At 49.6% G+C, this 13,228-nt stretch overlaps 7 protein-coding genes across 7 annotated transcripts; 4 read left to right on the top strand and 3 right to left on the bottom strand.

The window, feature by feature from the left end:
* Positions 1-26: 26 nt before the first annotated feature.
* Positions 27-2,597, bottom strand: pex8 (putative peroxisomal membrane protein Pex17). The gene is made up of 4 exons (XM_040894813.1): positions 2,421-2,597; positions 1,356-2,356; positions 856-1,304; positions 27-791 (listed from the first exon to the last, which is right to left on the bottom strand). Exons 1-4 carry the CDS (start codon positions 2,492-2,494, stop codon positions 240-242), a joined length of 2,076 nt encoding a protein of 691 aa, XP_040749980.1. The 5' UTR covers positions 2,495-2,597; the 3' UTR covers positions 27-239.
* Positions 2,598-2,699: 102 nt separating this feature from the next.
* On the top strand, positions 2,700-3,525 carry P175DRAFT_0483805 (uncharacterized protein). Its single transcript, XM_040895548.1, has 2 exons — positions 2,700-3,148; positions 3,214-3,525. The coding sequence occupies exons 1-2, from the start codon at positions 2,859-2,861 to the stop codon at positions 3,332-3,334; spliced, it is 411 nt and encodes a 136-aa protein (XP_040749981.1). The 5' UTR covers positions 2,700-2,858; the 3' UTR covers positions 3,335-3,525.
* Positions 3,526-3,530: 5 nt separating this feature from the next.
* On the bottom strand, positions 3,531-5,867 carry P175DRAFT_0483809 (WD40 repeat domain-containing protein). The gene is made up of 4 exons (XM_040895549.1): positions 5,453-5,867; positions 5,262-5,377; positions 5,004-5,204; positions 3,531-4,943 (listed from the first exon to the last, which is right to left on the bottom strand). Exons 1-4 carry the CDS (start codon positions 5,544-5,546, stop codon positions 3,567-3,569), a joined length of 1,788 nt encoding a protein of 595 aa, XP_040749982.1. The 5' UTR covers positions 5,547-5,867; the 3' UTR covers positions 3,531-3,566.
* A 501-nt stretch (positions 5,868-6,368) lies between these two features.
* P175DRAFT_0518046 (putative diacylglycerol O-acyltransferase (DgaT)) lies at positions 6,369-8,174 on the top strand (the record flags this gene model as incomplete). The annotated part of the gene is made up of 5 exons (XM_040899028.1): positions 6,369-6,435; positions 6,496-6,627; positions 6,694-6,734; positions 6,791-7,778; positions 7,832-8,174. 5 exons carry the CDS (start codon positions 6,369-6,371, stop codon positions 8,035-8,037), a joined length of 1,434 nt encoding a protein of 477 aa, XP_040749983.1. The 3' UTR covers positions 8,038-8,174.
* Positions 8,175-8,570: 396 nt separating this feature from the next.
* P175DRAFT_0443132 (MAPEG family protein) lies at positions 8,571-9,135 on the top strand (the record flags this gene model as incomplete). Its single annotated transcript, XM_040894160.1, has 2 exons — positions 8,571-8,741; positions 8,854-9,135. The coding sequence occupies 2 exons, from the start codon at positions 8,571-8,573 to the stop codon at positions 9,133-9,135; spliced, it is 453 nt and encodes a 150-aa protein (XP_040749984.1).
* A 295-nt stretch (positions 9,136-9,430) lies between these two features.
* Positions 9,431-10,537, top strand: pyrG (orotidine-5'-phosphate decarboxylase pyrG). The gene is made up of 2 exons (XM_040897626.1): positions 9,431-9,667; positions 9,759-10,537. Exons 1-2 carry the CDS (start codon positions 9,511-9,513, stop codon positions 10,445-10,447), a joined length of 846 nt encoding a protein of 281 aa, XP_040749985.1. The 5' UTR covers positions 9,431-9,510; the 3' UTR covers positions 10,448-10,537.
* Positions 10,538-10,964: 427 nt separating this feature from the next.
* On the bottom strand, positions 10,965-11,890 carry P175DRAFT_0494963 (uncharacterized protein; the record flags this gene model as incomplete). Its single annotated transcript, XM_040896043.1, has 6 exons — positions 10,965-10,976; positions 11,039-11,118; positions 11,179-11,281; positions 11,342-11,400; positions 11,505-11,563; positions 11,697-11,890. The coding sequence occupies 6 exons, from the start codon at positions 11,888-11,890 to the stop codon at positions 10,965-10,967; spliced, it is 507 nt and encodes a 168-aa protein (XP_040749986.1).
* Between the last annotated feature and the right edge of the window lie 1,338 nt (positions 11,891-13,228).

The following is a 13,228-nucleotide window of genomic DNA, read 5'->3' on the forward strand; positions in this document are numbered from 1 at the left end:
TTTTCGATAGAGGCCTGGGGACAGAAATGGAACCCTTTCATTGTAGTTAGTTCGGTCGGTAAATATCCAAGATAGATTAATCTATGCAACATAACTGCTTAGGGATGTCCACGCCCTAAATAGTGTTGCACGCCCCCAACATCGCTCAGTGGTATCGAATACTGCTCAACTAAAACGCCATAGCCATGAAAAGTAACACCCCTCCACCAAATTACCAAAAGAAAAACTAAAAAAAAAAACTAAAGTTTACTCTCGGGCGCAGCTCCCCCAACCGCACCGCTCATAAAGGCTCCCTGCGCCTGGTCCTCAACCTGCGCATTCTCGCCTCCAAACAGAACAAGTTCCCGACCACCCTTAGTGCTCCACCAGGTAACACAGTAATGCGCGCGCTGTACGTCCATCTCACCGTTACTCAGCGCATCCCAAAACCGTTCAACGCAGGCCTTGCGCATTTCAGGTGCAGAAATAACATTGATCAGATTAGCGGCGAGAGGAAGCCACTCGTCTAGTTCCTCTACGCGGAGGAAAGAAAGACTGTCGATGAGAGCGAGTGTAAGTACAGCTTGTTCGGAGAGTGGGATGGTCTTCCCCATGTCCGGGCCGGTAGTGCCTTGCGCAGAGGGTGGAAGGGCAGTATCGGATGCATGGAGGGCTCGGTCGTAGAGGACTTCGAGGAGGATAGATGGTAAAAGGGGCTGCCGGTTTGCAATTGGGGATGGAGGTGTGGTGACTTGGAGGACGGTTTTAAATGCGAGGCGGAATTGGCGAGCGGATAGATTGGTAGGGAAGACCTTGTGCATAATCAGTAGGTGTATAATGTGTTTTGAGTACCTCGACAAGGGGAGGGTATTATACAGCAAAAAGATTGTCGATGTAGAAAGGAAGATGTTTGGCTGCTACATCTGCGTTATTGGCGATTGCGCAGACAGCGAGAACTACGCTGTGAGCAGCTTCGAAGATCTCGAGGAGGTGGTTGTTTCCTCCGGCCGGAAGGTAGGGCAGAGCGGCCTGGATGAGAAGATCTTCGGCACATTTAGGCGAAAGAACAGGAGTGAAGTGTTCGGAGGTATTCAAGAAGAACAGATCGAGACATCTCTCAACGGGATGTTCTGGGATGTGGCCGAGTTCATGTGGTTTGATACTCGTCAGGAAATTCTCTGTCAAGTCGGGATACTGTGTCAGGATATCCACAGCCGCTAGTGCCACGAATGTGTGCTGCGAGGATGAGTTCGGGCCAATACGAGAAGAAATGAAGTATAAGTTGCGGAGGATGTGAAGCGCCTGCATTGAGAGATATGGTGCACCTGATGTAACCAGTTAGTAAACAACCTCATTAAAACCTTGGGGGCTCTCACTGTTGTCAGCGGCCAGGACACGGTCATTGATCACCCGCCCCAGGACCGCCCGAAGAACAATCACAACCGAATACAAACAATTCCGGAGCAGTTTCCATAGGCTGGGAATCGTATTCTCAAGCGACTCAGGATCCAAGAACTCAGCTTCTTCGGCCTGATCAACCTCCGATAGCTTGTTTTGTCTCCACTGCACCATCAAGGTTCGGACGAAATCCGCAATTTGGTCGACGGTCTGCGTGACAAGCGCTGGCTCGCGAACATTTTCAATCGCATGTGCAATAAGCCTGGAAAGTGGACCAAGGCCGGAAACAAGAGGCGAAGAAGAAATCCCCGTTACTTTTTGAAAAGTTGGAGATTGCGGGGGCCATGCAAATCGCTTTCCGGCTGTCTGGACAATATCCGTATCAACAGTGCCTAAGAAATAGCCGCCTTCAAGGCCCTCCGGAGACAGGTATGCCGCCCTGATCAGCACCGGCAGCAAGCGATCATAGTCTATCCTACTCCTCTCCTGGTCGGACAAGAGTTGAAACGAATAGTTTAAGACCATAGTAATGCAACGACCATCAGTCTCATCCTGCAGGTCTAGTTCCTCCAGGGAAAATTGCGTAGCAGTCACCAAAGCAGACTCCAGTTTCTTCCGAACACTCCACGGTAAACCCTGTCTATCCTGACCTTCAAATCCCAGCAGAATTCCTCCGATAAGAAGGAGGTGTCTCCACCGCGGCGACTTCCCATCGGCTCCACTAACAACCGCCTTCACCCATTGCTCGCGGTCCAACTTCCTCGGCCTCCCGTAGGGTATTCGTGGGTCTTCGGATGCTTCACTCTGCAGGATTGCCATCGCCGCTGTGTTGAAGACGCTGAGGATCCTGCGACATGCGTGTAGGTCAACGGGGTGGTGGTCCCATATTGCTGGAGATACCAGTAACTGCGAGGCAAGTAAAGTGATATTCAATGGGTTACTGAGCACTGATAGAAGGCTCGTTGCTGTTGGAAGCAAGCTGATAGACACACTAGAGTCAGTCGTTTTCAGCCGGACCGCGGGCAAGACAGGGTATATCTTACTTGAAGGCATTGTGAAGGTCGGACGGAGACTGGAGGGATCGCAGAAGCGCGCCTAAGGAGCGCTCTGTCGCCATTGCAGGAAGCTGCCAGTGGGATAGTTAATCGAAATGGCACGGAAATCAGGAGAGGATGGGGATGGATGGACGTCATGAAGTTATGAAGTTGGTACAGGCTCCCTACAACAATGCGGTAATCGAGCATCACCTCGCGGAGAGAAACGAGAATCCACTGCCGAGGCTCGCCTGGGGAAGTGCAAACCGTGCAAACAACGTCTACGCGCTGCAGGTCGCAACTTGCCCCAGAAAGACAATTATTCCACTTTTGGGCCATACGCACTCCAACTCCAGTGGTATCGCCCCAGGTATCATGGTGTTTCTTCTCGTTTCAACCCGTCCTCCTCGCCGTTGACAAGGCGCAACCGCCTTTCCAGAGTCAAAAATGGCAAATAACCGGATTCCGATCAATTACGTGACGCCTTCATTCCCGTCGCTCTATTACCCCTTCCCAGCACAGAATGTCGACGCCTACTATCTCTACCATACCCGGGATATCTGGCGCTTTACACTATATTGGACTTTGATCTTTTATCAGGCCTGCTACATAACGGTGGCGGTCTGCGCTCTGGTTATGCAAGGTCGCAGCTGGAGAATAGGTATCGCAGTTCCCGTGCTTTACGTATTGATTGGGGGGTTAGAAGCTCTTCTAGCGGGGAGTATCGTTGGTGTCGTGTAAGCTTTGCCTAAAATATAGGCGTGATGCCACTAGGGGGCCTTACCGAAGCTAATAAACACAGTCTCGGTGCTGTTTACGAAGCGGGTAACTTTAGAATGTCTACCTGGATCCCTATATTATGGGGCGGTGTGAACATCTTGGTTGTGATACTCGCGAGCTTCCCCGTGCAAGGTGGGCTGTGATGCCTTGCGAAACAAGATGGGTATTATTCCATTCATGGTATTAAGTCCCGAAACCGATTGGAAGTAAATTCCCAAACAGTACGCCCGAAAATGCAGCGGAAAATCCTATATGATACATCCAGAGACAAACGCTCTATTTCCCATAATCCCATCGTTGTCAAATCCCGACCCGCCTGCCGTTGCCCCCCCCCCCCCCCTTTCGAGAAGTCTGATAATGCGTTTAATATTAGACTCACTGACCATAACCGTTATGAGAATGGAAGCCCCCCTGCAATCCAGGGAGGCCTGGGATGCCGGCGGCGCTCATCGGTGCGGACACGGGTGGAAAACTTTGAGGGAAGTTAGGAGGTAGTGGAATCCCTTGAGCAAGGAGCTGTTTCTGCAGCTCTGCTAGGTCGACATTGACCGGCGGAGTTCCTGACATGGGGGTTTGCATTGGGAAACCGGGGAAACCGGGGTTAGGAGGGAAGTTGTTTGCTTGATGCTGGCCCATCGCGGCAGCTAATCCCGATGGTGGCGGTGGTTGAGCAGCGCCAATGCCCGGTAATAGCGATCCAAGCCCGTCGGGGACGCCACCAGGCGGCGCGCTTTGTATACCAGGAAGAAATGTACCAGTAGATTTCTTTTGATCCACCAGGCTCTCCGCTTCATCCCGTAGTTCTTGTTCCTCCTCTTCGCGCATCTGTCGCCTTCCAAAGCCCCGACTCCATGTCCCTTGGGCTTCTGCAGCCTCCTCCCCGATGTGGAATCTATCTTTTAAATAGCTGGTCTCCCCAGGCCGCGCACGAGACCAAAATCGGGTGAAATTGTCTTTAGAGCCGGACGCAAGAATATTGCCGAGAGGGTGCCAGTCGAGAGACCAGATAGTTGCACCATGTGCGTATTGTATGCGGTGCGCTGGATAGATAACCTGTGCCGGAGTATTGGCTGGATCGGGGCTGTCGTAAGGTGCCACAGTAGGGACCTGGCCCTGAGGCAGGTTGGGTTCATCGAGCAAATAGTGGTATAACGATCCGTCTTCGCTACCCGTTGATATGAGGGAGGAGTGAATGGGGTGCCATGTAAGTGACGAGATTGGCTTTTCATGGCCGCGAAGAATGCAGATGTCCCGCATCATGCGCAAATCGAACACTCGAGCTGTTTGATCACGCGATGAGGTAGCAAGGAGGTTGCTATTTACCCGCGAAAACCTCGTTGTGGTGACGGTATTTTTGTGACTGTGAAGCGTCGTCAAACAGCGGGACGTGCGAGGGTCCCAGAACTTGACCTGGTGATCTTTGGACCCAGAAACCAGGAGACCCTTGGTCGGATGCCAGTCGCACGACTTAACGTCCCAATTATGACCGGACAAAACGGTATCGCATGTTCTAGTTGTGAAGTCGAAAATCTTGAGCGTCGTGTCGTCGGAGGCGGAGAGGAATTTGCTGTCACTCGGAGACCATGCTAGGTCACGGACGGCATCATGATGGGCGTCGTCTATCGTCTCAACATTATTGAAGTTCGGCCTCCAGTACTTCACATCGCCCTTTTGGCCTCCCGAAATCAGCCAATCGTGGCTATGAGACCATGCTAACGACGTAACACCCGCTTGTAGTTGATCGTAATGCGCCTATCTCGCGATTAGTCCTTGCCCGCTAAGATATATACCGTCATGAAGATGTAGACCTACATCCATGACCGTTTCAAAATTAAATGCAGTTCCGTTCCATAGCATAAACTCTCCGGTATGTCCGCCTGTCAAGAGACGCCTTCCCTCCGGGGTCCATCTGACGACCGTGATGGGCTTCTTCGACTTTCCGATAGACTGGTGCAGGTGCCGGACGGGAATTGTGTCCACCGGTGCATGGACTCGTGCGAGCGGAGGAAGCATCTAACAAAACAGACTCAGATCAGCCACCGACCCATCCGCAAAATTTGTTCATCTTACATCCACTATGTAACTAGCACTTGGGCGCTCTGTCTCCATCTTATAGCCTCCCCTATATCGCGGTCGTCGGGAGCGCATCCATTGCACCATTGACGAGCCATAATCCGTGACCAATCCTATGAGAATCTTAGCTCATTGCCCAGGAACAGCGGGGGAATCAGCATGATCGCTTTGGGGGAGGGGCTGCGTACTCGGTCGGCGAGGGCCAGCAATTCCGCCCTCATACGATTTTGGAGGCCGTCCAAATGGCTGGGAGTCATTCACGGGATCCTCGTAAAAGGCCATGGCAACAACAGCGGGTCTAAGCTGCAGAGAAGGGCGCGAGAGAGATGGGATAGGCGAAGAAAACCGCGACCATGACAGGGGGCCAGCAACACGGGCGGCCACAACGGTGCTTATGCAGACTAAAATTGGGAGTCCGAGATGCAATAAGTCGAGGTGATAATAATCGTAGGTACGGAGTAGTCGTGAATACAAAGGGGAACAGGAGAGAGAAAGCAGACTTTGGGCTGGGGGACGTCGACAAGCATCCGAGGGTATTTATTGATTGGGTCGGGGCACTTAGTTAGCAGCTCGCCCAGACGACCGATTGATTGTCAGTTCCAGATTCCCCCCTAGAACGACCAGAGGAAGCTCCCTCAGTCGTTTGATTTTCCAAGCTAGCATTCCTTGCCAACCTGCTAATTATTTTGCATGGTGGAACAACGGCTCTCCTGTCTTGGTTGTTAGTCGAGGCCTTTGCTGAACCTTCGCGACAATGCGCACCCTGATAACCCCGCCGCGCTGTTGGATTACTCCTCTTTTTTCTACCTCTGGTCCAGACTGCTGTCTACGCACACACGCCAGGCTTGCCTTTGTCTCATAATTGACCGGAATGAGGCCGGCCTTACAGACATCCTTATCTGGTATTCTGAATCAATCCCCGCAGTTGGATTACGCCGAGCCCAGGAGGATTAGAATATCACACTTTGACAGTGTGTCCGTTGGCGACAACCCTTGATAAACTCGATTCTGCGGTCGCTGCTCTTACTGCCTTGATATATTCTGTATATTTTTCTTGTTTGTTTTTATTTCCCTGCAATTGCTTTCCTAAAAGCAAGTGTGAAAATGAATGTGGTTGAAGTTCTCCCTTCTCCGGCGAGTGCCGCTCTCCCCCCTACCGTCTCCGCCAACGGTAATACCTGTAACAAGGACGATACTCCCATGCCCTCTGAGAATGGAATAAAACGTCCAGTGAAAAGGAAGAGGGCGAAATATCGACATGTGATAGCTTGTCACTCCGAGGTGCGACACTCGTGTCTTAGCCGGGATTCTCACGATGTCCCGAGTTTCATAGGCTTTCGCAACCTCATGGTCGTCGTTTTGGGTAAGGATTCTGATTGACATGAAGGCGCGCATTCCGTTGTTGTTAATTTCTCGCTATTGTCTCCAGTGGCTATGAACCTTCGGCTCGTGATTGAAAACTCCCTCAAGGCAAGCTTCGAGAACCTCAATTGACACGAGTTTATCTAATCTAGGCTTGTTGGCAGTATGGTGTCTTAATCTGCATCAAGTGCCACGACTACCGAAAGCAAGATGTGGTCATTGGAGCGATTCTTTTTGTCCTGGTCCCATGCCAGCTACTCTGCTCGTATTTCATTGAGTTGACCGCGTCAAGGCATGCTGCGCGAATTGTTGGTCAAGCAAAAAAAGAGGACAAAGTCTTGCAGGAGTCCAGGGCAACCTGGTTCTACATTGCGTTGTTGCACTCCGTGATCACCATCTCGGGGTTGGTGGGGACGAGCTATATTATATACTACTATATTAATCATCCTGGGATTGGTACCCTGTGTGAGCTGCAAGTGATCATTGTGTCACTTAAATCATACTCCTACGCATTAACCAATCGGGATCTACGGCGAGCCATGCTTGGCTCCTCCTCGGCCGATTTCGAAATCCCCAAACTCTACTCGACCTGCCCTTATCCCAAGAACATCACTGTGGGAAACCTGGCGTACTATTTGCTGGCGCCCACGCTGGTCTACCAACCTGTATATCCCCGAACACCCCGCATCCGCTGGTCTTTTGTGGGCAAGCGCTTGTTCGAGTTTGTTTGCCTAGCGGTGGTTATTTGGCTCCTCTCTGCGCAGTACGCCGCACCACTGTTGCGAAATGCGACTGAAAAGATCGCGACTCTGCACATCACCTCTATCCTCGAGCGCGGGTTGAAGCTCTCTACAATCTCTCTTGTCATCTGGTTAGCTGGGTTTTATGCCCTCTTCCAGTCCCTGCTGAATGGACTGGCCGAGGTGATGCGGTTTGGAGACCGCGAGTTCTACACGGACTGGTGGAACAGTCCCAGTTTTGGCGTGTACTGGCGATCCTGGAATCGCCCCGTCTATACCTTTATGAAGAGGCATGTGTACATGCCTTTAGTCACGCGAGGCTGGAGCTCCTTTGCTGCGGGCCTGGTCGTCTTTACCGTCTCTGCCGTTCTGCATGAGATCCTCGTGGGGGTTCCCACACATAATCTGATTGGTATGATAGCTACCACTCCGTCCCTTTTATTTCCATGTACTAACCAATATCAGGAGTCGCATTTCTGGCTATGTTGTTTCAGCTCCCATTAATCTTCCTCACTGCACCGTGCGAGAAATTCAAAAATCCCCTAGGCAAGGCAATTGGCAATTCTATTTTTTGGATCACATTCTGTGTCGTTGGCCAGCCGCTCGGTGCACTGCTGTATTTCTTTGCATGGCAGGCGAAATACGGCAGTGTCAGCCGGACCCAGGTTTAGATAGTTCTGGATAGAGGATATCGGGTATACATGCACACATCGGAATCATTGTAACAGGTAAATATTTATCTTATAAGGTTCTTGCAAAAAGGATAGTTAGTTATCGAATATTGCACATGTCCGAAGACTTATTAGCGATAAATTTAGCGAGCCTACCTAAACTCCACGGTTTGGCCTAAACGCCGGCGGGATTTTGGAATACATACGGAGTACAATAAGGATTGTATGTAAGTGAGTTCAGTAAACCGCCGATTCCTAGCGCCCGGAAGCTCGGCTCGAGCCTGTGCCGGTGGAATCAATTCCCCCCCCGGGTTCCGAGATCCCTCTTGACGTCAGGTACCTGGCGATATAAAGTCGAGCTGTTACTCACTTGTTCAAATATTTCACCATCAGAGACCAATTGCATTTCTAATCTCAATCTCATAATGGTGTCTATTACTATCCCCGGAGACTATGGGTACGTTACTTTCCCCATCGCAAAACAAGGCTCCAAACCGTACATCGTGGACGGGAATACCGGCAACTTTTCCCTCATGGCCAAGAGAGAAATACTAATCACCATTTACAGCTTCGTCCTAGCCGTTGCTCTTGGCGCAATCCCCGTGCTAGGCTTTGTCCACGGTGTGGTCGTGGGCAGCTTCCGTAGGGAAGCCAAAGTCCCCTACCCACACACCTATGCTACAGTTGAGCAATGTAACTCAAACGTGAGTTCTCAATCAGCGCCTTTCTCACTTCCAACAATAACCCCCCCCCCCCCCCTTACACTGGTCCAAATTACATTTCAACTAACACGACCTCTAACCTCGAAAAATGTAGCCCAAGGCTCACAAGTTCAACTGCGCTCAGCGCGCTCACGCCAACTTCCTCGAGAACGCCCCCCAAACTATGCTCTTCACTCTTGTTGCAGGCCTGAAATACCCGCAGCTTGCAACTACTCTGGGCGCCGCCTGGGTGGTTTGCCGCTGCCTTTTCCTGTACGGATACGTGTTTACGGATAAGCCTCAGGGTAACGGACGGTACATGGGGGTTTTCTTCTGGTTTGCACAAGGAGCGCTCTGGGGATTGAGTGCTTTTGGTGTTGGGAAGGAGTTGATGTAATTTTTGGTGCTTTTTTTTTTGGTTCTCTTTAGTTTGATGATAGCACTAGGCTAATATATAGAGAGTTGGAGGAATTAAAAACCTCTGCTCACTTATGTAGTATATATCCATATTTCAGTTCAATTGTACATTCTCAACTTCAAAAAATTTCCAAAAAAAAAAAGGTGATGATAGCCATATACTGCTTGACACTAGAAGCTACATACATACATACATACATAAATCCCGATGATCCCCACATATCGGCACGGAGCAAAAATCCACCGTTGGTGGTGGGGGGGAAGGGGGGGGGCATTTTCTATTCTCTACCTACGGATCTTTCTTCGCTTCATTCTTCACGTCTGAAAGAGAAAAAGAAAAAGAACAAAGCTCATCATGTCCTCCAAATCTACCCTTACCTACGGGGCCCGCGCCAAAAACCACCCTAACCCACTCACCAAGAAGCTGTTCGAGATCGCCGAAGCCAAAAAGACCAACGTCACCGTCTCAGCGGATGTAACCACGACGAAAGAGCTTCTGGACCTGGCAGATCGTAAGTACCTGTCCTGTTATTGAATTGATGGATAATAGCAGCAAGCAGCCCAAGCACGCAATGGCTAACTGCTGACTGCTTCTGCAAACAGGCCTGGGCCCCTACATCGCCGTGATAAAAACCCACATCGACATCCTCTCCGACTTCAGCCAAGAAACCATCGATGGCCTGCAGAGCCTCGCACAAAAGCACAACTTCCTGATCTTCGAAGACCGCAAGTTCATCGACATCGGCAACACCGTGCAGAAGCAGTACCACGGCGGCGCCCTGCGGATCTCGGAATGGGCGCATATCATCAACTGCGCGATCCTCCCGGGGGAGGGGATCGTCGAGGCCCTTGCGCAAACCGCATCGTCGTCGTCGTCGTCGTCTGATTTCCCGTACGGGCCGGAGCGCGGCCTGCTCATTCTCGCGGAGATGACCTCCAAGGGGTCCCTTGCTACGGGGGAGTACACGGTGCGGTCGGCGGAGTATGCGCGGAAGTACAAGGGGTTTGTGATGGGGTTTGTGTCGACGAGGGCGCTGAGCGAGGTTGTTTCGGAGCGGGGTGGCGAGGACGCGGAGGAGGATTTTGTGGTCTTTACGACGGGGGTGAATTTGGCGTCTAAGGGGGACAAGCTGGGACAGCAGTATCAGACTCCTGGGTCGGCGGTTGGACGTGGCGCCGACTTTATTATTGCGGGGAGGGGGATCTACGCGGCGGAGGATCCTGTGGAGGCTGCGAAGAGGTATCGGGAGGAAGGGTGGGAGGCTTATTTGGCTAGGGTAGGTGGGAAATAGATTCCTTAAGAATGAATCAATCAATAATAGGATAGAGCTGTTTGGACTTGACTAGTTGGGTGCTCTGAAGCAGAGACAACCTGTATCTACGCTATAGACTAGGTACACATTTCAAGCGCTCAAAGTACCACTTAATACATGCATAAAACATGCCAGGAAGCTATCTCTGGTAGGATCCCCATCAAATGCGTATAATGAGGTATAATCTATTGTACACGCCATGCATCCATATCATAGTTAGGTCTCTGGATATTCGTTAGTCAAGCCCTAAGACATTCACGAGGAATCTAGCTACAATACCCACCTATTGAGAGGGAAGAGAGTCAAGGTTTCTTGAAGAACAGTAGTAACCCAAGCCGTGTATAGATTAGTAGTATAGATGATTGTAATTTTCGTTAGCTGCTGCCCATAAGAAACATAAGATAAGGACATGGAAGGTATTATTATACTTACAAAAGATGTGTGTGTGTGTGTGTCATTGTCCCAGGCCCGTCCCAACCACCCAACCAAGGCCTGTCTACGATGGGCGCTGTGGTCAGTCTGTAATATATTAGGTGTCATTTCCAAAGAGAGAGAGGAATGTCAACTTACTATTCTACAGGTTAGTCTGAGATATGATGACCCAGGCCCATCCCATCCACCCAACCTAGGCCTGGGCATGATGTGTGTAGCTGCGATGTAGGTAAGTTAGCTCAGTTTTATATGAATAATAGGGCTAGGTGTATACTTACATCCTCCCCACCCCCCGCTGTCTGATAACCCAGGCCCGTCCCAACCACCCAACCTAGGCCTGTGTTGCTGTGTTGTTATAGCTATGTTATATGATGGGTGTAGCTGTGATATAGGTAAGTTAGCTCAAGTTTATATGAATAATAGGACTGGGTGTATACTTACATCCTCCCCACCCCCCGCTGTCTGATAACCCAGGCCCGTCCCAACCACCCAACCTAGGCCTGTGTTATTGTGTTGTTATAGTTATGTTATATGATGGGTGTAGCTATGATATAGGTAAGTTAGCTCAGTTTTATATCAATAATAGGACTGGATATATACTTACATCCTCCCCACCCCCCGCTGTCTGATAACCCAGGCCCGTCCCAGCCACCCAACCTAGGCCTGTGTTGTTGTGTTGTTGTATAGTTATGTTATATAGTTATATAGTTGTGTTGTATGATGTGTGTAGCTATGATGTAGGTAAGTTAGCTCCATTTTATATAAATATCAATAGTAGGACTAGGTGTATACTTACACCCCCCACCCCCCCCTGTCTGATAACCCAGGCCCGTCCCAGCCACCCAACCTAGGCCTGTGTTGCTGTGTAGTTGTGTAGTTGTGTAGTTGTGTAGTTGTGTAGTTGTGTAGTTGTGTAGTTGTGTAGTGTAGTGTTGTTGTGTGGTGTGGTGTGGTGTGGTGTGGTGTGGTGGAGTAGTTGCTAAATGGCATATAGATTGCAGAATATGGTGGGATAGATGGCCGCTATATGTCAAATGGGGAAGAAGGGCAGTAGAAGAGTGATGTGTGAGGTAGACGTTGGTGAGAGTATAAGACTATATACAAATATATGGCAAGATATGGCAGGATATATCTAAGTAGAAAGGAAACTATACAAAGAATGAGTCACACAAACAAAAGTAGAAGAGTCGAGTACTCAAGTAAAGACGCAAAGAAGAGTTGTAAAAGGAAGAAAAAATCCCAGCCTCGAGGGGAAAATAGGAGATATTTATAGCTGAGATTTGGCATGAGTGAATAGCTACGTGAATACTCTCTCATCCATCATTGCGTAACCCGGGGATAATGATTACCAGTCATCACGTCGCTAAACATGGGATATTCTACATCATTCTCACGCCAGAATGCCTTCATATTGACGTTTTAGCTGGAAGAAGGAACCCGATGAAATAGGAGATAGCTGGAGGGCAGAGAGTCTCGGATGATATATGAAGGATCCTGTGTGATAAACCGAGTATGCAAAAGCAATCTTTCTTATTAGAGTAATTTCTGGTTCTTTTAAGCTAAGTTCAACAATTAAGTCTATCAAGATCTTAGTATATTGATTGAGTAACGGAACTCGGGAATTTATCACATAGAACTATAACTATACTCCGTACCTGGGTAGACATGTAGTTATTCCCAAGTCTAAATAAGCTGGGACCAGCTGAGTCAGTCAGGTACTAACTAACTAGTTAACTAACTAACTAACTAATAGTAAGTAGTAATTCGACCATTAGGAAATAGGAATTAACTAGCGGTGTATATACTCTAAACCAGTAAAATCTCTATAAAACAATGGATGTGAAACTAGAAGCCGAACTAGAGGTCTGGATGCTCTAGGATCAATGCCCCTCATCTCGAGAATTTCCATCTAGACGAGAAAATAACCGGTGAGAAGTTAATACTAGCCTCTCCGGGTAGGAGCAGAGCAACTTGCATTTAGCCACTAGTTCTGCACTGTGACAATCGCTTCCTTTACTCACCAGACAGTCTCTGTTTCTGTTGCCGCTGGGATGGAAGGTCGCAAATATAACCAGTACTCCTACTACCTGTTCGGGGAATCCCCGCCTGACCTCTCTCTCTCTCTCTCTCTCTCTTTCTCCCTTCGTAACTTCATCCGTCATCCAGAGATGGATCTCTTTTTGTGACTCCTACTCTGACTGGTACTTCCTCTTCCTCTGATTTTTTTTTCTTGCGTCGGGTACTGACTGCATCGCTCTCGTATAGAGAACCCTATTCTTATTGTCTCGTCCTGGTGACGCCGGTCTTGACGACCCCTCGTGTGTGGAG

Source organism: Aspergillus ochraceoroseus (assembly GCF_002846915.1).
Source record: "Aspergillus ochraceoroseus IBT 24754 chromosome Unknown P175scaffold_7, whole genome shotgun sequence".
NCBI classification, from domain to species: Eukaryota; Fungi; Ascomycota; class Eurotiomycetes; order Eurotiales; family Aspergillaceae; genus Aspergillus; species Aspergillus ochraceoroseus.

What these genes read in the sequence shown, in the direction of transcription:
- P175DRAFT_0483809 (XM_040895549.1), bottom strand. Translation starts at nt 5,546, where the DNA reads ATGGCCTTTTACGAGGATCCCGTGAATGACTCCCAGCCATTTGGACGG. An exon ending in TGCTGGCCCTCGCCGACCGA is followed by an intron (nt 5,378 to 5,452) that starts GTACGCAGCCCC and finishes AGATTCTCATAG; the next exon opens with GATTGGTCACGGATTATGGC. An exon ending in GTGCTAGTTACATAGTGGAT is followed by an intron (nt 5,205 to 5,261) that starts GTAAGATGAACA and finishes CTGTTTTGTTAG; the next exon opens with ATGCTTCCTCCGCTCGCACG.
- P175DRAFT_0483805 (XM_040895548.1), top strand. Translation starts at nt 2,859, where the DNA reads ATGGCAAATAACCGGATTCCGATCAATTACGTGACGCCTTCATTCCCG. An exon ending in GGGAGTATCGTTGGTGTCGT is followed by an intron (nt 3,149 to 3,213) that starts GTAAGCTTTGCC and finishes TAATAAACACAG; the next exon opens with TCTCGGTGCTGTTTACGAAG.
- pyrG (XM_040897626.1), top strand. Translation starts at nt 9,511, where the DNA reads ATGTCCTCCAAATCTACCCTTACCTACGGGGCCCGCGCCAAAAACCAC. An exon ending in GCTTCTGGACCTGGCAGATC is followed by an intron (nt 9,668 to 9,758) that starts GTAAGTACCTGT and finishes TTCTGCAAACAG; the next exon opens with GCCTGGGCCCCTACATCGCC.
- pex8 (XM_040894813.1), bottom strand. Translation starts at nt 2,494, where the DNA reads ATGGCGACAGAGCGCTCCTTAGGCGCGCTTCTGCGATCCCTCCAGTCT. An exon ending in TGTCCTGGCCGCTGACAACA is followed by an intron (nt 1,305 to 1,355) that starts GTGAGAGCCCCC and finishes TGGTTACATCAG; the next exon opens with GTGCACCATATCTCTCAATG. An exon ending in ACATCGACAATCTTTTTGCT is followed by an intron (nt 792 to 855) that starts GTATAATACCCT and finishes ATTATGCACAAG; the next exon opens with GTCTTCCCTACCAATCTATC.